We start from the raw sequence: 23,861 nt of genomic DNA, 5'->3' as shown, positions 1-23,861 counted from the left end.
TAAAAACGAATGTGTCCAGATGTTTTAGTGCAGAGGTCAAGGACCCCTGCAAAGATAGAAACATATGCTGGGGACCCCCCTCACGTGTGTCCCTTGGAATTATTTCACGTAGCCTATTTACCCCCCACAATTTACACTTCTTTATGTGAGAGAATAATACAAGAGAAATGCCTCAGAAAGATACTAGAAATGTATTATAAATCTTTATAACCCTTTTTTTTATGGGTTTTGTCGACTCTTATAACAATATACAGTATCCTCAGCCATATTGTTTATGAACACACACATGAACGAGCTCAGGCCTTGAGTACCACAGCTCTCCCACGACTTCCTCGGTGTGGTGACACTGGGGGAGTCAAAGCACACGGCAGCTGCTCCTGCATGGCGGGATCACAAAGAGCCTTTATGCACAGTTGAAGGACTGTGGAGGATGCACGATGCAGACTACAGAGATGGCACACAACCGGAGAGATTCACAGGGTGTTTTTGGAAGATTGCTACTTTTCATGGATGTTCAATCTAATATGGATTTATTAAAAAATAAATAAAGCTGGGTTTAATGTAGCAGGACAGAGCGCAACAACAGAACATTTTGCTATAGAGATACATTTTGAAATGCATTTCAGAACAACCAGATATGAATTTTATTAGTGCAGCAGGGGGACAAAATAACAGGAACAGCTACTACAATGTAATTCAATATAATACTGGTACAAATCAGCTCATGGGGAGTAAAGGGAAGAAACATAAAACCTGATGTTTTAAGTTACAATAAAAGTTATTTATTGTGGAATAAATAATTACGCACAAATTAATAAATGAATGAAATGACACTAACAGACAGGAACCGGGTGAATGAAAAGCAGAGTTAGAATTATCTAACTAAATTAAACCAAAGATGCAAATAAAACCTATAGCTAAAATGTCCTGTAATAAAAACTTTGTGAAGGGCATAATGTTTTGTTTTTAATGAAGTAATGTAGTGTTAGTTTACCCTATATTGCAGATTGTTCATGTCATTTTGTAAAAAGGCTCTATGACATTTCATAGACTGCTTTCAACAGAGTTCAATATTGCATCAGAGATTAGTTAATTATTAGTTATTTCCATGAATATCTTATTTCGACACCCTCCAGGAAGTTTTGTCTGAATATGTTTGTTTGTTCATCTACTAGTTAAAGGTTCAGTGTGTAAGATTTAGGTGAAAGGGATCTATTGGCAGAAATTAAATATAAAATAATCCTAGTGAGGTTTTCACTATAGTGTGTTCATCTAAATTGTACAAATTGTTGTTTTCTTTACCCTAGAATGGGCCCTTTAAATTTAAATACTTTATATTTACATCGGGAGCGGGTCCTCTCTACGGAGGCCGCCATGTTGTTTTTTCGGTAGCCCAGACTGGACAAACTAAACACCGTTTGAGTTTTTAGGAACTGAAGGCTACCACAGGTTCGGAAGGGGAGGGTGAGGTGAGGGGTATTCTGCTGCAACATGCAACTTCACCACTAGATGTCACTAAATTCTACACACTGAACCTTGTGCCAGCTTGCTCCAACATGACAGTATCAACAATATATAATATAATAGAGAAGAGTGAGCAAAACAAAAAAAGTTTTAATTCGGAAAATATAAGTGAAAAATAAAAATAAGAATATAAAGTGTATTTTAAATGAAATAAAAACATAGTGTATACAGAGTAATGCAGATCCAGTGCCTAAAGAAATAAGAATAGAAACGAGAATAAAATGAACAAGTTACATGAGACAGTGAAACTAAGCAAAAGTGGCAGTTAGGTAGTGACGATAAAAGGAGTTAGTAATATTGGATATTTCACATGATATTGAAATATTATAGTTAGCAAGGTTGTACAAAAACTACAGGACATTGCCACAAAAATGGGTGAAAGGATGTTGTATGCGTTAGGGAAGAACCCATTAACCTTTGGTGCAGATCTGAATCAGGGGGTGGATCGGGGATTTAAAAAAAAAAACAGTTTTGACATTTTCCTTGGTTTCTCACAAAATTATTAATGGAACTTGATGAGAAAAACCAGGCGCGTTTAGGGGATATTTATGAGTGTGTGCAATTCGGTGCAGATCCGAAACAGAAATGTGGATCTATTGAATTTAAATGTGGTTTCATGAGAGGACTCCTGGACCTTGGCGAATGTCTGTGCTCTAGTTCCTGATGTGTTTGTTCCCATATGTATCAGCCATGTATTGTTAAAAAGGTGAACAGTGAGACTTTGTCAATTCAAGCTTGGTGAACCTTAAACTTATCTGCATTCGTTTCTATGAATTCTCTTAGTTGTTGTGGTCAACTGCTTCCCTTCTTCTTTCTGAGCATCATCACTGATCCACTTGTTCCCCCGGCTGTTTTTGTGGACAGACACTTATGCCCACCATCTGTTTAGACGTGTCAACAACCCTCAAAAACTCACAGTTAACCATCAAGGTCAAGCAGAACCAGAACACGGCCATCAGCATCTGCAGCTGAAGCATCTGAAGCTAGATATTCTGCTGTGTTCAGAATGGACGAGTGAAATAAACAATGATTGCACGTGATATGTTTTCAAATAAAATGTATTCTGTTACCTATATGAATGGATTTATTGGGAATAGAAGGATCAGTCTAACCAGTGTTTACTGGTCATGGAGATAGGGAAAGTAGATTGGCAGTAGCAGCTGTCATATTATTCACATTGATGACACAGGCCAACACAACCTGCTTTCAAAGCAGCTGCTGCCCTTTATCAGAGCGCTCATCTGTTTATTCAGCGTAGATGCCAGGCGTAGTAAGGTTTTAATCCTAATCCACTTTGCATCTTGTTTTGTTTGAAGTGATCACGGGGTTTGTCCGAGACACTTCTCCCAGCAGCGCATTTTCACCAGTGTGCGCGTGTGTTTGTGACTTTTGTGAGTGTGTGGCTGCAGGGACGGGACATGCAATAGATTTACAGACACTGGGACACGTGCGGCTGTCTGTGGGAAGCGGAAAAGTCCCAGAGATGATGTGTGGCTGGAAAATCTGCAGGAGAAAATAAACAAGGTGTCTGAGGAAGGGATGGAAAAAATGTAGCGAGGGCAGGTAAGGATGTTCTTCTATTCATACTTATGCAATGATGCTGTAAGAAAACAAATCCAGTAATTATAAGTAATAACAATTAGATTTATTATAATTATTCAAAATAGACATTCTTAACAACATCAAAATCTGAAATGAAATTGACAAAATGACGGAAAAATTGGTTCCACTGTTCCATTACTGCATTATTCACAGGTTGCAAAACTCAAGGTCAGATATCTCCCATTAAAGTATCTTTGTCTCTGACAGTGAAAACAGCAAAGGGTCATGGGATGTGGCATGGGAAAATCGGAACTACGGCTGAAGAAATGTGACAGAGGTGCTCCCTTTATCCACAAACATTTTGTTGAATAGTCAAACAAGGTTTACATTGAAATGTCCTGAACATTGAAATAATCGTCTGTCGTTACCTTTTTCAGTGACCATCTCAGTTCCAGGTAAACATCAGTTTTATTCCAACATGTCTTTACACCTGTGTTTAAACCTAATGCATTATTTGAGTTAACTCATATAACATCTGCAATCTCTATTCATTTTTACTACGCTCTGCGAAGCTGCCACTGGTGAGTCTGACACAGTGAATTAAAGCATTGCAACATGACAGAGGAAGAGCAGTGTTGACTCTCCTCTTCTCTTTCCCAGCAATCAGGGCGGCTCTGTTAATCCAGCGCTGGTACCGTCAGTACGTGGCCCGGCTGGAGGTGAGACGCAGGTGCACGTGGAACATCTTCCAATCCATTGAATACGCAGGAGAGCAGGACCAGATTAAGGTTTGCACATAAGAAATATGAACTGATCCTTGATGTGACCTTTCCACTAGCTTTCATTTTAGCCATGCTAGCGTCATGGTGGATGAAAGTGGATGGAAAATGATGTCCGTTCACCACTTTGCCATGATTCATTCATGGTCTCCAGAGGATTGATGAGAATGTGTGTGGTGATCCCTTAACCTTCCATCTAGCACAAGCATAAAGCTGACAGGTGTGGTTCATGGTGAAATGTTTGACAGACTGCCATGAAACTCTACAGATATTCAGAGTCCATGGTGGATAAATCACTTCGGTGATCACCTGACTCTTTATCTGAAAGCACCAGCATGTCAAGTTTTTAAATTCATCTACTAATAAACTGGCTTAAATAGGAGAAACAGATCAGGGTTAAGAATCTGCAAATAAAAAGATGATTTATTTGTCATTAGAAAAAGAAAAAGAAATGCACAATAGCATACTTTTACATGCTAATTACATCCTAACCCTGACCCTAATTTGATCATTTAGCCTTAAGTACACAGCCTCACACAGCTGCTGTCCGTGAAGCTTTTGACCCCTGAAATTTGTTTTCATTGTTTCATTTTCTCTCATCTCCTCCTGCAGCTCTACAATTTCTTTGGCTTCCTGATGCACCACTTCACCCCAGCCAGCAGTGAGAGTAAGACAATGAAGATCTCAGCTCCTGTTCTAATTCAATGACATTTCATCAGATTACTGACAGTCAGCCCTCCGCTGCTCAGGACCGTAAAGTGGCTTTCCCTCGCCACAACTGAACCCACCTGCCCTCTCTCTCCCCTCTCGGGCTTTTTTCAACGCAGGAAACCTCATATCGCACATATTTCGCGAGAATGAAATCTGCCACCACGCAGAGTGGGAGAGGTATTTCTGCTGCGAGAGCGTCGAGGTGCCCGACAGCTACGACGGCCCCCACCTGACCTTCCCCATGACCTTCTGTGGGGTGTCGAAGCTGGTGGAGGCCTTCAAGCACAAACAAGTAGGCACACGGGCACAGAAAGCTCACTCGTGGCAGCTTTGAAACCAGAAACAGAAACGTATCTGCCCCTCTCTGTGGCACTGTTTATTCATACTTGATTCTTTTCCCCCCAGTAGCTGCTCCATGCTCGCTATGTTCTGCAGCTTCTCGGAGAGACCTGGAGGCTTCTGAGAATTCTTACCAACATCAATCATGTCTCCACCTGCCACACAAAGGAGATTACCATATGCGGTACAGAGCAGCAGACCTTCCACGGACACACTTTGCCCCTGTATTTTCTCATACATTCTTTTGATCATCAACACTTTATCATTCCTCCCCAGGAGACTTGCACGGGCACCTTGAGGACCTGCTGTTGATATTCTACAAGGTATTCACAGCATGCAAACCACCACGTTGTCAGTGTGCGATGTTCACATTTATAAAGACCTCGAACTTGATCCGTCCAGAATGGTTTGCCGTCCTCCGAGAAACCGTATGTCTTCAACGGAGACTTTGTGGATCGGGGCAAGAACTCCTTGGAGATCCTGCTCATCCTGTTTGGGTTCCTGCTGGTCTACCCCAATGACGTGCACCTGAACAGAGGGAACCACGAGGACCACATTGTTAACATGAGGTACAGAGGACATGGCTCTCAGTTTGCTTTCATATTCTTAATCATATTTATTCTGCCTGTTGCTTTTGCAATAATAGTTTTGTATAGTGAGGGTTTGATTTTGGATTAAGTGTCCTCACCCTAACCCGAGTATTGCTTCCTACAACTTTATACACATAGCATTCTGTTTATATTCAACCTACAGCTGATGAATAAACTAACCTGCTTATTTTGTTTTCTCCAGATATGGTTTCACCAAAGAGGTTCTGGGCAAATACAGGGTAGGTCTTATTCATTTTGCTTTAACCTCATTATTTCAGAAAATCCCCCTGTCCTCTGTGGTTGAAGAATTATTTATCCTTTACTTCAGTAATAAAGTTATAGTTTTAGCAGTACCCTCAGTAAACCTGGACTTGGAAATCTTTATCTTTGTGACCTGTTTTTAAAGATTTATGACTTCCGAAGGAACAAATGGCCATAGGTGCTACAGGAATTTACTAACACTGTAGAACCTAGATATCCTGATTTGCACTAAACAAAAAAGTATAGCTGAGGACAAGGTCATTAGTTTTGCAGGTATTTGATCATAAACCAAAACACTGGACAAACTGATATTTTAACCAGATCACCAAAGTTACTACAATTCAGAGATCGACTGAAACGTCATGGCAATCCAACCATTGATTGTTAAGATGTTTCAGTCTGGACCAAAGTGGTGGACTGACAAACCAACATAATCAACCAGGAGCCGCATTACTAAAAACACACGAATAAGATATTGAGTTCATGATAATAATTCCTGTAACTGCAAGACGTGATAAGCTGGACTTGGTCTGCAGGTGCATGGCAAAAAGATCCTGAAGCTTCTCCAGAAGATCTTCAGCTGGCTGCCCCTGGCCACAGTGATCGATCATAAGGTGCTGGTAGTGCACGGAGGGATCTCCGACACGACAGACCTCGACATGATAGCCAGAGTGGACAGACACAAAGTAAGAGAGGACTTCGGCATCAATTAAAGGAGACATACTATGTTTTTTCTTTTGGTGCGCTATAGGCGTTTTTGTATGTAAAATGACTGTGAAGTTAAAAAGCTCAAAGTCCAGTTCAGAAAACGCTGAAGCTCCTCAAGCTCCTACAACATCTCGTTAGTGGTCCAGCTGATACTTCCGCACCATTTTGATGTGCCACACATTTACATGCACGACAAGCGGCTAGTCTGTCACGTCGACTAACAAAGCAAAGCAAGAGTGAAGACTGATTTTACATACACGTGCTGGAAGCGGTTGACCAATCACAACAGACTGGGTATTAACAGGAGGGGGGCTTTAAAGAGACAGGAGCTTAAACCAAGTGTTTCAGACAGAGGCTGAAAAGAGGAGCTGCAGCAATGAGCATAAACTGTAACAGTAAACTGAGTATGTAAACCAAGTTAAAATTATGAACCTGAATATGAGTATGTCCCATTTAAATGACTTAATTTTGTGCTGCAAATCTCGGGATATTATCAGAACATTTCCCAGGCAGATGTGTTTGTGTGTGTGTTCAAGCTGTGTGTTTTTGAATGTGTGCAGTACGTGTCGGCCCTCAGGCCCCCGAAGACGACCCATCATGCAGTAAACGGTGGTAAAACCATGAACAGCAATGACAGCGAAGCCAGTGGACCAGTGGAAGCCAGGCGTCGAGTGTGCTCTTTAAGCCACCACCGCTCGCCGCCACCTCAGTGGCATAACCTACCCCGCCGCTCGCTGCACAACCTGCCAATGAGCAGTCAGCTCAGTTGGTCGGTGGAGGAGGAGCTCAAGAAGAGGCGCAGGCTGGCTGGGCTTGACCAGTCCTATGGTGAGCTGCAGAGATCTGACCCTGACCCAGAGTGCGGAGCGACAGCAGAGACAGACGAGCAGGAGTGGAAACAGGTAAGTGATGGACAAGGAAATCAATCACCGTAGCTGTTGTTGTTTGGGTTGATGGAAACCATTTCTGACAGTCCTTCGCCAAGTGATTTGAAACATACAGTGTTTGTACCATGTCTGGTTCATCCAACCAGATAGTGGATGTGTTGTGGAGTGACCCCATGCCCCAAAATGGCTGCGTTCCCAATGAGGTGCGAGGTGGAGGCTGCTACTGGGGCCCAGACGTCACTGAGGAGGTGCTGGAAAGACACAACCTGCAGCTCCTCATCCGCTCCCATGAGTGCAAACAGGACGGCTATGAGTTCTGCCACAACCGCAAGGTGAACACAAACAGTCACACAGCTCACTGATTTTGGAGGGACAGAAAAGCACTTGTAGCCTTCGACTGCTGCTACTGTTCATAAGTTAGCATTCACCAAGAGTCTTCTGATGCATCCAGGTGCTGACTATATTTTCGGCCTCAAACTACTATGAGGTGGGCAGCAACAGAGGAGCCTACATCCGAATGGGTCCTGACCTGGTCCCACACTTCGTTCAGTACCAGGCCAGCCGGGCGTGCAGAGAGCTCACCCTGAGACAAAGGTAAAGATTAGGATTTCACCGTTTGTTTTCCCAGTTGTTCCAAGTTATACAGTTGAATTCAAATGTTTCTTTCTCTTCATGGTCTTTGTCAGTGTTGGGTGGACGGAGAGATCAGCGCTACGAGCTCTGAGGGAACAATTGTTTGTGCATAAGTCAGATCTCATCAGTGGCTTCCAGGAGTTTGATCCTAACAACACAGGTGCAATACACTGAGCGGCAAAGATTCATTTTACACCCTGATATAAAACATAGGAGTACTTTGTCATTACTATCGACTGTATACAAAGATGTACGACACGTCTCCAGTTCCTCTAACTCTCCAGAAATGAGGACAAAATATCCTGGATATGAACTCTGCCATCTTGTGCATTTGAAGCCAGAGTCTGAGAAGTGATCAGGGGGATGGAGCCGAGTTATCAAAGTCCTGTTGATACACGTGCTCGACCAATCATGAGTCTTAGCTGTCAATGATGAAGTTTCACCCCGTTTTCATAGCATCAAATAACTAATGGACACTTATGGAAAAAACACCAGAATGATTAAAACTACCTAAAATGACAGAAACCATCCTATTTATCATTTTAGTTCGGTCTACGTCCCATCCACTAGAATGGAGTCAGAGGTGGTAAGTCACGAAGAACAACTACTTAGTTACAGTACTTAAGTAGATTTTTCATGTATCTTTACTTTACTTGAGTATTTATTGTGACATGAGTCTCAGTTTGCTTTGCACAGATACAGCCGGAAGAAAACGTTTTACTTTTATACTTTTACTTGAGAACAGAGTTTGAATCAGTACTTATACTTTTACTTGAGTCATTTTCCACACAATGTACCTGTACTTCAACTTGAGTAAAGAATGTGTGTACTTTCACCACCTCTGCATGGAGTCAGCAGGATTTATGACCTTATTCTGCAGCCAGCAACCAGGTGGCGATCGAGACCCTTTGGCGTCACGTTTGGGGAGCAGTCTTGTCGTCCATCTTTACATACAGTCTGTTCATTACTAATTGTATAAGTGTATCAGGATGTAAATAGTGGTTTAGTTACAATAACCTTCCTCTGGTACGTGTCTCAGGGATGATCAGTCTGAGGCACTGGGCCAGTGCCACAGAGAGTGTGCTGAAGCTGGGTCTGCCCTGGAGGGTGCTACGCCCTCAGCTTGTCAGCAGCACCCAGTACAGCATGGTAGACTACCAGCAGTGGATAAGGGAGCTCTCCATCACTGAGCCCAAACTAGAGGTCAGACTTATTTTACTGGAATCTGTGTGTGTGTGTTTTCTTCATTTGTTTCTCATCCTAGACACACAGAGCTGCATAATCATTATAAATGTGTCTTTTCCATTACAGATATCTGACACCAGCATCCTGGAGACTATGTACAAGAACCATTCAAACCTGGAAACCATCTTTCGAATCATAGACACAGATCACTCTGGTCAGTAAGCAGCTCAGCCTAATTCTCAAACAAACCCTCAATGGCTTTCTCTGCTTTTTCCCAGCTTTTCCTTTCATTGGCTGGGAATATAACACCCCTGCTTTTCTATGTGGTCTTACCACAGCTGTATACCTATAAGTGATTGACATACTCTTCAGATACTATGCATCTGTAGAGAAAAAATGATACACAGTGGAGCGCATGCCTAAACAAGGCCTTCAATTCTGCATCCATTGTGTTTCTTTGGCCATAGTGATAAAACTGGAGATACACAGATACCCCCTTAAAAAAAACAAATGGAAATCCACACAATCCATGTTTGTATTGAAATCCACACCCAATTGCACTTGATCATATCTATGACCATGGTTTCCATGTCGCCGTGCAGGTTCGATCTCTTTCGAAGAGTTTCATCAGACCTGGAAGCTCCTGAGCTCGCATCTGAAGACAGAAATCAGCGGCGAGGCCATCGCAGACCTGGCCCAGAGCATCGACTTCAACAAGGATGGGAGCATCGACATCAATGAGTTCATGGAGGCCTTCCGGCTGGTGGACCTCTCCTCACATACCTGAGAGGCTGGACCAGGAGCTGGAGCTGCTGTAGCTGCTGATCTGCTGCTTTGAGAACTACCACAAATACACTGGGACACTCATCTGTGGGGATTCAGAACCAGTAGCATCTCACCTGCATGAACTGGGGGGGCTGACAGAGTGCAAACTAGACCTTTTCTACCTCTTTACCTCTTAGACTGTTGGCTGATCAAATTCTTTTACAATATCAATTTTTCATTCATGTCTATCCAAGAAGTGTAAGGTATTTGTTTTTTTAGATTGTGCATCATTTCTTGATTACCTGTTTAGTTATGTAATAAAAACATCAAATACATCATCCTGTCTTTGCCTTTAATGATAAGGGAGCTGTTGAAAATGTCTTAAGAAGTTAAGAAGAAGTCACGAATAAAAAGGAACTATTTAGATTTTACACATCAGTGTGTTTATGGGTCTGAGCGAGAATCAGTGCATATGTGACAGCTTTATATAACTTTGCTCAAGCTGCTCAAACTTAAAAAATTAAAAATGACCACAACTGGGTATGAAATGTCCAAAACTGGAGTCCCTGAGGGTCTTTAAAAAAGTCACAGTATTTCCATTTATTATTGTTTTAGAGACTTTTACAATCTATAGCTAAAGGAGACTGTATCTTAGCCCCTTTATTACAGTCATCAAACCCATAATGACAGTGTTCGCTTTTTATTTCTTATTTTACCTCTGATCCTTAATGTAGTTTATTGTTGCCATGGAAACCATGCCGTCAGCCTCCACAAGGAAGACCAAAAAGATCTAGAAGAGCAGACCTGCTCAGACTGAGCCGGTCGTCTTCGTTACTTTTGGCTTTTCATCCACCCAGAGCACTGAGGAGAAGATGCAGCCAAACCAGAGTTAAGCTGCAGAGAAGCAAAAGAAGCCCAAGAACGAGGAGCTTATCGGCTGCGTCAGAAACATCCTCAGAGGACTGACACCCGACACCTTTGAGGACGTGATGGCACAGCTGAAAGAAGTGACTGTGGACAGAGAGGAGAGTTTGACAGACGTAGTGGAGCTGATCTTTGAGAGGGGCCATGTTGAGACAAACCTCTGCTGCTCTGTATGCCAGGATGTGCTGCAGCCTCTCATCAGTAAGAAATGCATCTATGACTGGAAGCTAATAATAATAATCTTAACAATGGCACCTTTGAAGATGCCAGGAACACTTTGATAGAACAAACTAGCTCCTCTGTGCTCCACATCTTTGTCAGGTCTGTTGTGGACCAGACATTCGACTGCAGCAGCGACTCCAGGAGGAAGTTGGGCCTGTTGCTGCGTGAAATGTCGATCACAGGGATCCTGGCGGCAGAGTAGGTGGTTAACGGGCTGGAGGACATTATTGAAACAACTTTTACATCGATGAAGAGGTTCCTGACATCTGGTTCTGCCTCTCTGAGGTGATCAGGCCCATGCCTCTTGAGGTGTCTCCTCTGATGAACGCTTTGCCGACGTCCAGAGTGTCGTACCTCCTCTATTATTCAATTAAAGTAATTTTTAACTCTTAATTGGGTCAAATCTTCCCAACATTCAGTTGTCAAAAATGATATTTGATGCCTTCAGCATAGATAGAAAAAAGTTTTAACTAAAAAGAACAAAATAATTAGATGTGGCCATAAATAGAAATTCACAGCAACATGTGTGTGTTATCAATCCATTATATCCTGTGATATTAGTTATTACTGTTATTTTGTGGTCTTGGTTATTTGAAGTATAACAAATGTTACCCTTCTGCGTGAGGGGATATTATCCATCCTTGAAAGCTGCTTAATAAGTTCAACTGCCAATCAGTCTTTCATGCGCGTGAGGACCTGAATCCAGGACATGAATCCTATCAACTCAAGCCCTGCTTTGATGAGATGTTGGAAAGGGTTAGCCTCCTGACGTAAACACAGCGACCACAACAAATGCCAATGTTTACAACCTTCAGAATCAAAACAAAAACAAGTATATAGATGAGGAAAGAGATGAAGTAAGAGACTTTTTTCAATGTAAATGAAATTTTAATAATATACTAAACAGCATAAAAAAGGAAATACAAAGATGTATTTACAATGTTGTCAATCACGACACACTCAATCCCACCACTTGTTTAACTGCCGTCACCAAATATAGTCGCATATCCATAATCTGATCAGCCATAAGGGAAGCCAGCTATTATTAGATGTTGAGTCTTTGCATTAAGCTGGTACAGACAGTAGGACCTGTCCTGAGTAATTACATCAAACAGATCTTTCTATGAAAAATGTTCAGATGCTCTTTGTGTAGAATCAGCTCAGGATGCCTCCTCTCAAGTGTCCACTGTCGCTCAGCCCGTGCTCGATAAGTTTGATGTCCTCCAAGTCGTCTTTGATGACGCTGATCAAATGACTTAAACCGTCCTGCTGCTGCTTCAAGTGCTGAGAGTGAGAGAAAAGTCAACAGTGGTTCAGTTGATGCCAGAACTTTTTATAAAGACAGGCAGGTCTGTGCATTCAAAAGGTCTGGGCATGTGTTTATAAACCGCCTCAGAATCGGGAATGCATCATAACAAAATCATGGACAAAAATTCTCAGAATGACGCTCATAATTAAGAGGACAAGTTTGAGCATTTTAGGAAATCACTTATCCCTTCACAGGAGTCCCAATCAGTTAGGAGTCAGCCAGAAATGACTTTTGACTGTTCAGTGGGACAACTCACGTTTACAAATGTTTATTGCAACAGTAGAACATGTAAGCGTTTGGCGTCTAGGCTCCGACTCTGAGCTTACGGGTGGATGCTGGGGCTGAAGCAACTGGCAGCAATACTGACGCAGCAGCAGGGGCAAGCAAATAGACCGACTAATAGGGGGGAGGGGTGTATTATAGATGATTGTGGAGTGTGAGGTATGTCACATGATGTATGTCACATGATTGGAGCCGCGCAGCTCGAGCTGGCTGCCTGAACTAGCTCGCAAGCATCGCTCCATATATTGTATCCCATAAGGAGAGAGATGTTTGCCATGCTTGATGAGGAAGAGTTTATTATACTTATAGTGACATGATTATTCTGTCAGGACCTCTAATCACACTTAAATCACGCATAGCATAAACTGAATATCACTTGCACAATGAAGGTAATTAACATTCAAGGAACCACTGCTCCTTTTAAATTTCAGCAGCTTTCTTGATAAATACAGACCATAGACAGGACTAATGGGACGATAAAAAATAATCTCACTTGTTTGATTTCTCTGAGAAGGTCTGCATCAACACTGTAGCGCTCCTCCGACCTCACTGCTCCAAAGTGGTTCTGCATCCGGATCTGGGACATTAATTCATTCAAACGACCCTGGAAGATAAGAAAAAATGAGTACTCTGATCAGCAGCCAAAAGCACAACAGTAGTGTCCATTCACAAAATATAGTGACACTTGACTAAATGAGGATTGTGCCACTGCAGTATTGTATATTTAATAATAGCCTTTCAAGTAAAAAAAACCTGATAAATGAATAAAAATATCAGTACTTGATGCAGAGTGTACTTGAAACTGCTACAGGTTAGACACACTTGCCTTGAACTGTGTGGGGGCATTGAGTTCAGACTGAATCGTGTCCAGCTGCACCCTGAGATGCTCCTCATCCACCTGGATAGCGTAACCACTTTTTCTCTGAATCTCCTGTTTAATCAGCACCTGCCAAGAAAACAGCAGAGGAGGAGGAGAGATAAATATGTAAGAAATATTTAAACAGAAAAGATAAAGCAGACAGTACCAGGGCCTTCATTCAAACCCCGTGAGGTCATCATGGTAGTCGACACAATTCATTTTACCAATCCTGGAAAAGGAGAGGCAGTAACAGCCAACACATTTTCACAGAATTCAGTTAGAAAAGGGAGGCGGCTACCTGCAGCACTCTGTGAGAGAGGTCCATCAGTTTCCTCTTGTACTGGGCGATCTTTGCTACTGTGGTCGCCTGGTTCTTCTGCAGTTCACTGATGTCATTGGAGATTATCTGTAGGGCCAAACATGCGTGTGCGCGCATGAGTGAAAACAGGGAAGAAGTTTTCTCACAGATTTTAAATTGTATTTCAACACAATCAGCTCAAAATACTCGTTGCCTTCTCTACTACTTAAGCTGAACAATAAAGTAGAGTAGATTAGTGTCACCAGCTGAGTCATTCCAGTCTGGACTACTGCAATAGAGTCCTGTGCAAGGAACCCAGCAGAGTTTTCACTTGACTTACATCCACTCTGGTCTGATGCTGTTTGGTCATCTGGTCCTGGATCTGCAGTCTGCGAAGGAGCTCCTTAAAACCCACCATAGGAACTGGGATCAACCTGAAGAAAAACATCACAAGACTCTTAGTGACAACATGCTGCTGCAGCTTTTCATTGACTTGATTTCATGGTGTAAGCACAATCAAGGGTGTTAAACATTATTTTAATACTCCATATCACATTCCTGTTATGGAATTTGGCATCTGGTTGAGTTGCCATTGCTTTGAACCATGTTGGGTCAAGCATCGCACCTTGCCAAGTCTTATGATGCCAATTTTGATTTGTGAATATGGGTGATACAAATAAATACATGAAAAGCAGAGAGAGGGCGGGGGAAGACATGTAGCAAAGTGTTGCAGGTCAGAATCGAACCCGGGCCGCTGCGGAGACGTGAAGCCTCATTGAAATCAGCCCTTAAAGGAAAATTCCAGTGTTTTTAATATGGGTCTTACTCTCATAAGTGTGGTCATTCTGACTGTGGGCCAAACTAATTCTTCTCCTGAACCAGTGGTCCAATGTCTGATTTAAGCTCCGTTTGGACACCAGTTTGACATATGTTTGAAATTATTTCTGATAATTATACATTTCTTTGGAAGGTTTTAAGATACTGGAACTGCTTGATCTGGTTTCCATTATGGTGTCTTGCTGAACACATTTTATTTTGTGAAGTATACTAAAGCTGTGCCATAAGACATAAGATTTTGATAGGGTGAGTAAAAGAAGTAAGACTACTTAAGAGTAAATCAAAAAGCAGCAACTGGAGGATTTCAAGAAACACAGTCTTTTGTAACTGTTCTCCCCCTCTACACATTATCCATACACTATGGCTTGAATGTATTTTCTTAATCGACTTACTTATCTGGGTCGGGGTTGTCTACCTTGGCCTGCTCCCAAATGATAGGGTCCACTCCTAATAGGAAGAGACAAGATCTAAATCACAGACCAACACTTTCTTGAAATCAGTGAAAAGATGACATGAACATGCGCACGAAAAACACTCATACCTGCAGGAGCATTTTGCAGCAGCTGTTTGAGCTGTGCTGGAGACAACTCTGTGCGTGTGAGGGACATGGCCACTCCAATCTGTGAGAGCTGGACCTTGACGTTGCCCTGCTCCAAAAAAACGAAGAGTGTGGTGGCGGGGATCCGCTTGGAGGTGCCATTAAGGGAACGCTCCACCACGTAAATGACCACCTCGGTCCTGGGGGACAGAGGACACATCAAAGAAGACCCCTCGTAAATAATGAGATGATAATAATCAGAATTTGTCTATTATTGTTTTCTGAAAAATCTCCATTATTTGCATAAGTAATGAGGAAACCATATGTGTAGAAGCAGTACCGTTTGACATTTTATAAACACCTACTGGTCATTCGGCAGGGCTTTGACACCATCCACATTGACAGTGAGTGTTTGATTGTTTCCCAGCACCTTATGGAGAGACTCCACCAGGTGCTGCTGCTGCACTCGCACATCAGCTTCCTTCCTAACGAGAATCAAAACCACTAAACCATCCTCATCCTTGCTCACTGGGACACAGCTATAGCCCACTGCCTAAGAAACACAAGACACAGACGACTACCATGTACATCAAATGAACCAAAGAACACTTGCAACCTCTCTAATGAACTATTTCTTTTTACCTTGAACCTGCAGAATGGGTTCTCCTGGGTGAAGTCAACGGGTGGGTTGTTGTTGCTGTAGTAGCCCTTCCCGGTGCCCCAGTAAGCCTGCAGCTGGTTCCATTTGGCCAAGATGGAGTCACGCTCATCTCCCAACAAGGTAGGAGCTGACAGTGCGGTGACCTGCTGGTAAAGCTGAGTGGGCTGAGCTTGACTCTGCTGCTGGCCAAACAAGCCTCCTGATGCAGTGGAAGAGATGTAGAATTATATTTTCTGAAACAACATAATGTCTATGTACTTAGGAAAAAACTACTGATAAAGAATTGCTATTTTTACAATATGTGGAAGGTCACAAATAATTCCCCCTAACTATATTTAGTGTGCAACCCTCAGCTATAGATAACATTGATGCTTTGATTGTCCCTTCCTGATTGTTGTTACCCCCTACAGCAGCGAGAGGTGAACAGCACGGCTGCTAAAGTTATTAAAATTGTAGGTGATGAGTCGAACTTATTTCTGAAACAGCGCAAAACACTGTAAAAACACTACTAACTAGGGCTGCACCTGTTAATTATTTTTTAATCGATTAATCTAACAATATTTGTTTCTATTAATGTAACTATTCTTTTTTATTGCTCGATTAATATTATAATGAATTTATCAAAAATAAAATTTCCTCAAGCAAAGGTCAGAAACGTCATAATGTCTAAGATGCATTATGATTCAGTGCCATAGGTTTTGAAGTAGCCTGGTTAAATGTCTGTATGAAGTCCAAAACTGACTCAAATAAAATAAAGAAAGTACAATTCAATAATATTTCAACAATGTTATTATTCATTTTCACATTAAACTGGATGGTACTCTAATAACAAAAAAACCCTATAAAATAAATGTTCTTTTCTCGTTTAAAGTAAAATAAGGTTTGCATTTAAAAACAAAATAAAGAGCTCTTGAAAAAAACTTAAAATAAAGTGCTTAATTCTAGAAGAAAAAATAAGATTTAGTTTGAGTTTCCCCTTTTCTTAATATATAACTACATAACACATATGAACAATCTTAACAAATCAGCTTTAACGTTTCCCTCTGTTCCCACTTTCTCTTGTTCAGTGAGAGAAGTAAACTCTACTGTGTGCGGCCAGGATTTACTACCGTAAAGATGAAAAAAGCTGCGCAGGTTAAAATAAGACTACCGTAAATGCAAGAAAAGTTGCCAGATTAAAATAGAATGCTGCGTCAAAATCTAAAAATAGGTCTGCGTCCGTCTAGAACAGCGTCTGGGTCCGGATGCGGACCATGGTCCACCTATTGGTGACCTATGCTAGATGACCGCGGGCAATTATTTCCACTTCAGCTTGCTCTACTGGTGAATCCATGTTTTGACTAGGCACAGACACCTTCCTTATGACGCGTTGACGCCAGAACGCAAATCGACGTATTTACTTAATCGATGACATCGACGCGTCGCCCCAGCCCCATAATAATTAGCCTTTGCTTGGTTTTAAAATGAGAGATTACAAACATTGCTTAAAATTAACTGTCCCGTGTCCAGACTTTTCTGGAAAAGGCTGATTGAGATTTTTGCAAACACAGTAAAAGTGCTAAATTTGTGCATTTTATAACAGTCTTCCAATAGAAAGGTCATGGTCATTACCATGTTCAAATCGTAACACTAAAAGTGGTATTGGGAATTTTGATCTCTTACCTTGCTGCTGCTGAGTTGACTGGATATTAAAGCCTCCGAACCCTCCAAGACCAGATGTTCCTAAACTCGTCCCAAATCCTGTTGTCCCGGGCGCGGTTGCAGTGCCGAGCCCAGAGGAGAATCCAAAGCCTTTGTTCTGTGTGTTACCAAACAGGCCTCCTAAAAGAGAAGTGTGTGGCAGCACAGTGAGAAAACATAATCCACAATCTACAGAAAGAAGCTGCCGGTTTTGCTGAAGGTTCACTGCAAACTGACTCATGTTGGGGTGGAGTGAGTGAGACATCTTGTGGAAGCTTCTATATGTGTTGCCATTTAAGCACAAAGCTGAGCATGAGGCAGTAAGCAACCGTTTTGGGAGAATGGTCAAGAAGACTGAGGGATAAAATATTGCATTCTTTTATTGGTCTCCTATTACCTCCGCCCAAAAGGGTCGCGTTTTCATCCGTCTGTCAGCAGGATTACGCAATAACAATGATTTCCATGAAAGGATGTGTGTGGTGGAAGGATGTGAGATGGGTCAACAAAGAACCAATCTCTATGAGTGTTCAATTTGGTGCAACCTGATAAAAATTAAGGGGACTGTGCTCTTCTGAATGTCACTCGAATTTCCTATTAGTTTCCTCACAATTTCTTTAAGTTTATTGGAAAGTGCCATGTTGTTTGATGCAAATTATAGAGAAAATAGAGGCAATGTTGTGAAACAACTGAGAAGATTTTATTGATGCTTTAACTTTTTCTAGTCTCATTATATCTTGAGGGTTATGTTGAAATATGAAGGAAGCAGACCTGCTGTGTTGGAGGGAGCAGCAAAGCTAAAAGTGGACCCTGGTGCAGCAGCAGTGGTTGTAGTCGTCCCAAAGCCACCGAATGTGCCTGATAAAACAGAGCAGATCAAGCAAAATGAGACAGAAGACGAGACACAAGAAGAGGCGAGAGAATGACAGAATTAAATTGCTGACTATTTGATGTCAGTAGAAGCAGAAGAATAATCATATTTCATTTTATAAAAAGGAAAAGTGAATTTTCTTTCCATTTGCCACTTTTCTTCTGTCTTACATGTACGGTGAAAATTGAGTGGCTTTCAACAGCAATCAAATGAAATTAGTGCATCATTTAAAATTGTGTCTCTTCATGCAAATGGAAACAACAATGCATCAAGTGTGATGAGATAAATCACTGAGTGAGATGACAAATCACTGCACCACAGAGACGTGAATATGGATGGAAATGTGTGTTTACAGACACAGACGGTACAGAGTAATCAATCAAAGGTCATCTACCTGTGCTAGCCAGGCTATTACCAAAATTGAATATAGTGCCAGTGGTGGTTGCTGTACCAAAGCACCCCACATTAAAGCTGATTGCTGCCGGGTTGGCATTTAAACCAAACCCCCCAAAACTAAACCCACCAGCCGTGGTGTTTCCAGCTCCCAGCCCCCCAAATCCTGCAACCAGCGCAGGCAGGCAGGCAGCAAGAAAGAGAGAATGACATGGAGGAGCAAAGGTCAGGACATCAGGAATAAAATGGGCTCAGTAACTGTAAACAGCAGTCGTTCAGTGCCTTAAAAAAGATACAGCTCAAGAATAATATCAAACCCACATGCTTAATAAATAACCTGTGTATCTTACCAGTGTTGGTGGAGCCAAAACCAAATCCGGTGGCTGGTGCAGCAGCAGTGGTGGTGGCTGCCCCAAAGCCAGGGGCTGTAAGAGCTTCAGAGAATAAACATTTTCACTTGAGTGCAACAAGTAAACTTTGTTTTGTATTGGCAAGCAAAATAAATGAGCAACATCTAAAAGCTGTTTCACTTCGTACTGTTTACATATCTATTGTGACAGATATTATGCTGGATGGATTTTTTCTCAGAAAATACATTCATGGTGTCACTCTTCTTATCTTCACTAAAAGGCAACTATTGTAGTTGATCAAGTATATATTCAAATATCTGTTAAGGCCAGATATTATATTGTCCATTTTTCTTTCAACACCCTGTGGAAACCAAAGAGCCAATGAATAAAATCTACACAGATAGAATACATCATGCATTTCCATTCCAAATCACAAGTGGCAAACCACAATTATTTTCTAAATCTAATATTAATATCTGATAATTTTACAATTATTAAATGATCAGAATATGCATTTATTTTAGAACAAAAACAGGTTAAAGACTGATGAGGCTTTGCAGAGATGCCCATCTAAATCTTTAAGATGAAGCCCCTGTACAGAACTGGTATTAACATCTGTTCTGGGTGATCAGATCATAAGAAGACAGCTTTTATTACATGTGTTCACATCACATTAAAATGTTTCCTGAATGTGTCTCTTGTGACAACTTGGGATCGGATCTCACTTGCTCAATATGCAAATAATTACGACTGTCATTTGTGTTTACAGAGACAAAATGACGTTGTTTTTATCCGGTCTGAGCTGACAGATGTGTCCAATGACAATGTTTCTGTGTGTGTGGGCACAAGAAAGAGAGAGAAAGAGCGAGTTGTGAGGAGGGGCTGAATGAATCTCTTGCAACTGTGCTATAAAGAAACACTAATGTAAGAAAAGTATCAGTCATTCTATTCTGGCCATAAACAGATGAACGTAAGGAGAAGACTGAGAAGCGTTAAAAACATTTGATTCATTGTGAAACTGTAGAGGGGCAGAGGACGTCAGCTGAGTAGGTTATCCTTCATATGTTGCCCAGGACGGATTTTGCGTTTACACAGTGAAAAGAGTGTGGCCACACTGTCCGACACCAGCTCCCAATGTAGTCTGAATGATCAGACCTCAGGACGCATTGAGGACACGGTTGGGTGCACTCAGACCAGAAGTTAGATCTGACCACTTGTGATCAGATTACTCAAGATGGCAACTACACATCTGGTCAACTCCCAGCTGCTACGAATGGTTTTTGACCCAGTGGCTCAGACAGCACCACTGGTGTGTCTCTCCAGTGACTTCTGATCGACATCGCCATGCAGGCCGTGATGACGACGGGTCACGAGGGAGCAGAGGAACCTCTGGCAGTGAGGATCAGGATCAGGGAAGTGGACTTACTGCCAAATCCGGATGAGGCTGTGGTGGTGGTGGCTGAGGGGCCAAAGCCAAACGCTGTGGATGCTGTGGTCTTTGCACCAAATGAACCGAATGAAAACCCGGGGGCGCCTTTGTAGGGAAACAGAGAGTGCCGTGAATGCTGGGCGTTCTAGGACAGTACAGCTACAGTGCAGCGTTACACTCATCTCTATAAAATCTACAACAATCCTTTGCTTACATTGATAAACATTAGCTTGATAATAATTTTGTTGCTGCTCTTGTTTAATTGTTCGTTGCTGATTGTGAATGTTTCTTGTTTCTCGTTTCTCAGGTCTCTCTTGGAAAAGAGATCCTGATCTCAATGCGACTGCCTGATTAAATAAAGACTAATTTAACATCTATGCTAACGTTAACTTATATACGTTACGTAGCCTACTTTAAAATGGCATTTTATAACATGTGTGGCCTTCACAGGAACACAGATGATGCTGTGGGTTCTGAGACAGTGGAGCTAGTGCAGGATTTCTCTCATCTTTTTAAAATCAATAACAAACACTAGCTCGTAAACTAGTGTCTGCAAAAACTGCTAAGCTAACGATGTAAGAATAACAATAATAATATACGTTAACTAGCTTACTTTAAAACAACGAGTTACAACAAGTGAGGCCTTCACAAGAACACAGATGATGCTGTGTTATACGACTGAACACCTACAGTTGATTACTTCTCTCATCTTCTTCAAATCAACCGTTAACTCACGTTGATAAACACTAGCTCGTAAGCTAGTGCTAACCACAACAACTAACAATGTATGAATAATAATAATAATAATAATAATAATAATAAAAGCTAACTGGTCCACTTTAAAATTGAGAAGGAGCTACTACATGTGTGGTTATACAGTGAACTTGACGTGTCGTCACTTCACAGCGAGCGTTTCCCGTGGAGTTTATCATTAGCCGGTAGCTGATGCTCATGCTACAGCAGCTCGATGTGAGCTAACGGCTAACTGTTTACATTTACCGCTAATGTAAACACACCAGAGCGACGCCACCTTCGCGGTCAAAGCGGAGCATATCTCCAGCCTCATTGAAACTCTCTCAAATGTATTTAAAACCCACTCACTTGCCGCTGTGCTGCCCGCGGCACCGCCAAAATTAAACGCCATGTTGACTGTCACCGGAAGTAGTTCTAAACTTCTACTTCTTCTCTTTCCTCTTGATTTGGTGCATTTACTATTCAGCACAACGGCGCATCAGCGACCCCTGTGGTCAGGGTGTGAGAGGTGTCCACAAGCTACTGCAGGGGTCAGCAGCACCAGGGCCGGCACGTGCCTTTATGTGGCCCTATAAGAAGAAGTTAACGTGAGGGCCCCGCTGCCTCGGCACCACCAATACTATTGATTATTGTCAAAGTTTGATCATTCGCACACAAAGTGTAGATCTAGCACATTATCAACTTTAATAATAGCAGCTTTGTTGATCTGACTGAGGCAGCGAGAACTGATTGAAGTATTCAGCATTAGTTGGCCAAACTGTTATAATACGTATTATTGTGTATAGTAACAAATGACATATAAAAAAAAAACATTTCAAGCTTTCTTGTAGGATATTTCAGGGCTCCTTGGTGTCCTCTAGTGGCCACAGAGGCACCATGCAGGGGTCGGCTCTGTACTGTACACTGAATGTTAAAGGTTCAGTGTGTAAGGTTTAGGTGAAAGGGAATTATCGGCAGGAATTGAATATAAAATAATCCTTGAGAGGTTTCCACTAGTTTGTGATCATCTAATTGTACGAATTGTTGTTTCTTTACCCGAGGATTGGCCCTCTATATTTAATTACTTTATAGTTACATCGGGAGCGGGTCCTCTATACGGAGGCCGTATTCAGCTGCAACATGCAAATTCACTCACTAAATTCTACACACTGAACCTTTCTGATCACTCTCTCTGTTGCTGAGCCCCATCTTCTGCTGAAATGGCCTCACAGGGAAACCTGGTAAGTTTTTCTCGGCTGTCTTGAAGAAGCATTTTCTTCCACCTCTTGTGACCAGCCCTCCTTTCCCTGTTATTTGTTCTTGTTTTGTCTGAAGCTCAAATACATTTTCATTTAGTGTTTTGAGTTCATGTATCGATATCCAGTCAGCCACACTGAGAAATAAAGTACTTGTTATATAAATGATAAAAAATACAAATATATATGTATTTGTTTTTTAAATAAACGGTTCTATAAATGAGGCTGTGAACATGAACAAACCCATTCTGAAAAATAACAACTTGCATGGGATGTAAAAACTGCTTTACATCCCATGCAATGCAGACATCCTGGCAGACAAGGCTAATGACTGTTTACTTCCTTAATTAGGGTCATTAGGGTTATCTTTATAATACAGCAACTGCCAGTGGGAAGCATGCCAGGTCAACTCTATCAGTTTCCTTACCGCTACCCCAGTGAACTATTGCTTTTAGTTTATCTCTGACTGATCTGTGGAAATATTGTGTAATCACCTGAGGACCTAAAGAAGATAAAACGGCTTCGCACAAGAAATAGATCTCCTCACTTGCACAATAATCCACATCCTCACTATAATAACAACAACAACAACAACAATAATGTATTAAAATGTAGGGTAACACTAAATAATAATTTTAAAAACAATTTTTTATTAACTCGAATGATTCTGCATCCTTCTAATATCTTTCATGTCCCAGTTCTTTTTTTAAACCGCACTTAATCACAGAAATCATTAATAATATATCCAGAATCAAACTTACGCAGCAGTAGAGAATGTCTGATGGTGCAATGCTGTGCTGTATGTAGCATATCTTTGTTTAGGCCCATGTAGGCTGGACTTCAAGCTGAAGCTGGGAATTGTTCTATGTCCGAACATGTCATGTTGATTCAGGTGAGCTGATGAAACTTGATCAAATCTATAATTACTTGAAAAATTACTTAAATTATGTCATTACAACACAGTAAAGACTTTAAACAAGTATCTCTCACTACCTTTCCTATGTAATCATATGGATTTCTAACAGCTATCTCCCAAAAATGAGCATAAATGATGAAAGCACACATTTACTGAAACTACTTTTATTTCTCGTGCACACAGTTAAAACGGTATTAACAGTCAAAGCTTGAAAAAATGGCTGACAATCACAACAATACGTGATTTTGAGGATCATTTCTGAAAGTACAATCTGAAATGGTATGGCACAAAATATTGCTGTGTACAAACTGTAGTCTGCTTTCTGTGTTTTGGTTTTTATCAGTGCAGCAAAAACAATTCATCCTATTTCACCACTACATTAA

The 23,861-nt window shown here is 41.5% G+C and overlaps 2 protein-coding genes across 10 annotated transcripts; one reads left to right on the top strand and one right to left on the bottom strand.

Moving 5' to 3' along the window:
- The first annotated feature begins 3,105 nt into the window (after positions 1–3,105).
- On the top strand, positions 3,106–10,259 carry LOC117771834 (serine/threonine-protein phosphatase with EF-hands 2-like). Of its 2 annotated transcripts, XM_034602628.1 has the most exons (18): positions 3,106–3,403; positions 3,504–3,521; positions 3,639–3,647; positions 3,727–3,854; positions 4,458–4,512; positions 4,673–4,848; positions 4,965–5,079; positions 5,172–5,218; positions 5,298–5,464; positions 5,688–5,724; positions 6,283–6,432; positions 7,015–7,356; positions 7,488–7,673; positions 7,793–7,935; positions 8,028–8,134; positions 9,014–9,177; positions 9,286–9,373; positions 9,762–10,259. In XM_034602628.1, exons 1-18 carry the CDS (start codon positions 3,352–3,354, stop codon positions 9,944–9,946), a joined length of 2,169 nt encoding a protein of 722 aa, XP_034458519.1. In that variant the 5' UTR covers positions 3,106–3,351; the 3' UTR covers positions 9,947–10,259. The 2 variants fall into 2 exon arrangements, with proteins under 2 accessions (XP_034458519.1, XP_034458518.1); XM_034602627.1 differs by having other exon boundaries at positions 3,106–3,854; positions 6,991–7,356.
- Positions 10,260–11,936: 1,677 nt separating this feature from the next.
- Positions 11,937–21,767, bottom strand: nup54 (nucleoporin 54). Of its 8 annotated transcripts, none has more exons than XM_034602630.1 (15): positions 21,676–21,758; positions 20,572–20,679; positions 19,146–19,229; positions 18,797–18,961; positions 18,303–18,389; positions 17,517–17,675; positions 15,836–16,053; positions 15,559–15,746; positions 15,197–15,393; positions 15,048–15,102; positions 14,159–14,252; positions 13,819–13,926; positions 13,488–13,607; positions 13,155–13,265; positions 11,937–12,354 (listed from the first exon to the last, which is right to left on the bottom strand). In XM_034602630.1, exons 1-15 carry the CDS (start codon positions 21,716–21,718, stop codon positions 12,226–12,228), a joined length of 1,866 nt encoding a protein of 621 aa, XP_034458521.1. In that variant the 5' UTR covers positions 21,719–21,758; the 3' UTR covers positions 11,937–12,225. The 8 variants fall into 8 exon arrangements, with proteins under 8 accessions (XP_034458521.1, XP_034458527.1, XP_034458524.1 ...); XM_034602632.1 differs by having other exon boundaries at positions 11,945–12,354; positions 18,926–18,961; positions 21,676–21,757; XM_034602633.1 differs by lacking the exon at positions 18,797–18,961 and having other exon boundaries at positions 11,943–12,354; positions 21,676–21,750.
- Between the last annotated feature and the right edge of the window lie 2,094 nt (positions 21,768–23,861).

Source organism: Hippoglossus hippoglossus, chromosome 12 (genome assembly GCF_009819705.1).
Source record: "Hippoglossus hippoglossus isolate fHipHip1 chromosome 12, fHipHip1.pri, whole genome shotgun sequence".
Lineage (NCBI taxonomy): Eukaryota > Metazoa > Chordata > Actinopteri > Pleuronectiformes > Pleuronectidae > Hippoglossus > Hippoglossus hippoglossus.
Note: the sequence above shows the minus strand (reverse complement) of the source record. Positions and strands in the feature narration are given on the sequence as shown.

What these genes read in the sequence shown, in the direction of transcription:
- LOC117771834 (XM_034602628.1), top strand. Translation starts at nt 3,352, where the DNA reads ATGGGATGTGGCATGGGAAAATCGGAACTACGGCTGAAGAAATGTGAC. An exon ending in CACCCCAGCCAGCAGTGAGA is followed by an intron (nt 4,513 to 4,672) that starts GTAAGACAATGA and finishes TTTTCAACGCAG; the next exon opens with GAAACCTCATATCGCACATA. An exon ending in AGGCCTTCAAGCACAAACAA is followed by an intron (nt 4,849 to 4,964) that starts GTAGGCACACGG and finishes TCCCCCCAGTAG; the next exon opens with CTGCTCCATGCTCGCTATGT.
- nup54 (XM_034602630.1), bottom strand. Translation starts at nt 21,718, where the DNA reads ATGGCGTTTAATTTTGGCGGTGCCGCGGGCAGCACAGCGGCAA. An exon ending in GTCAACTCAGCAGCAGCAAG is followed by an intron (nt 16,054 to 17,516) that starts GTAAGAGATCAA and finishes CCACTGCATCAG; the next exon opens with GAGGCTTGTTTGGCCAGCAG. An exon ending in TTCTCAGAGAAATCAAACAA is followed by an intron (nt 12,355 to 13,154) that starts GTGAGATTATTT and finishes TCTCACTCTCAG; the next exon opens with CACTTGAAGCAGCAGCAGGA.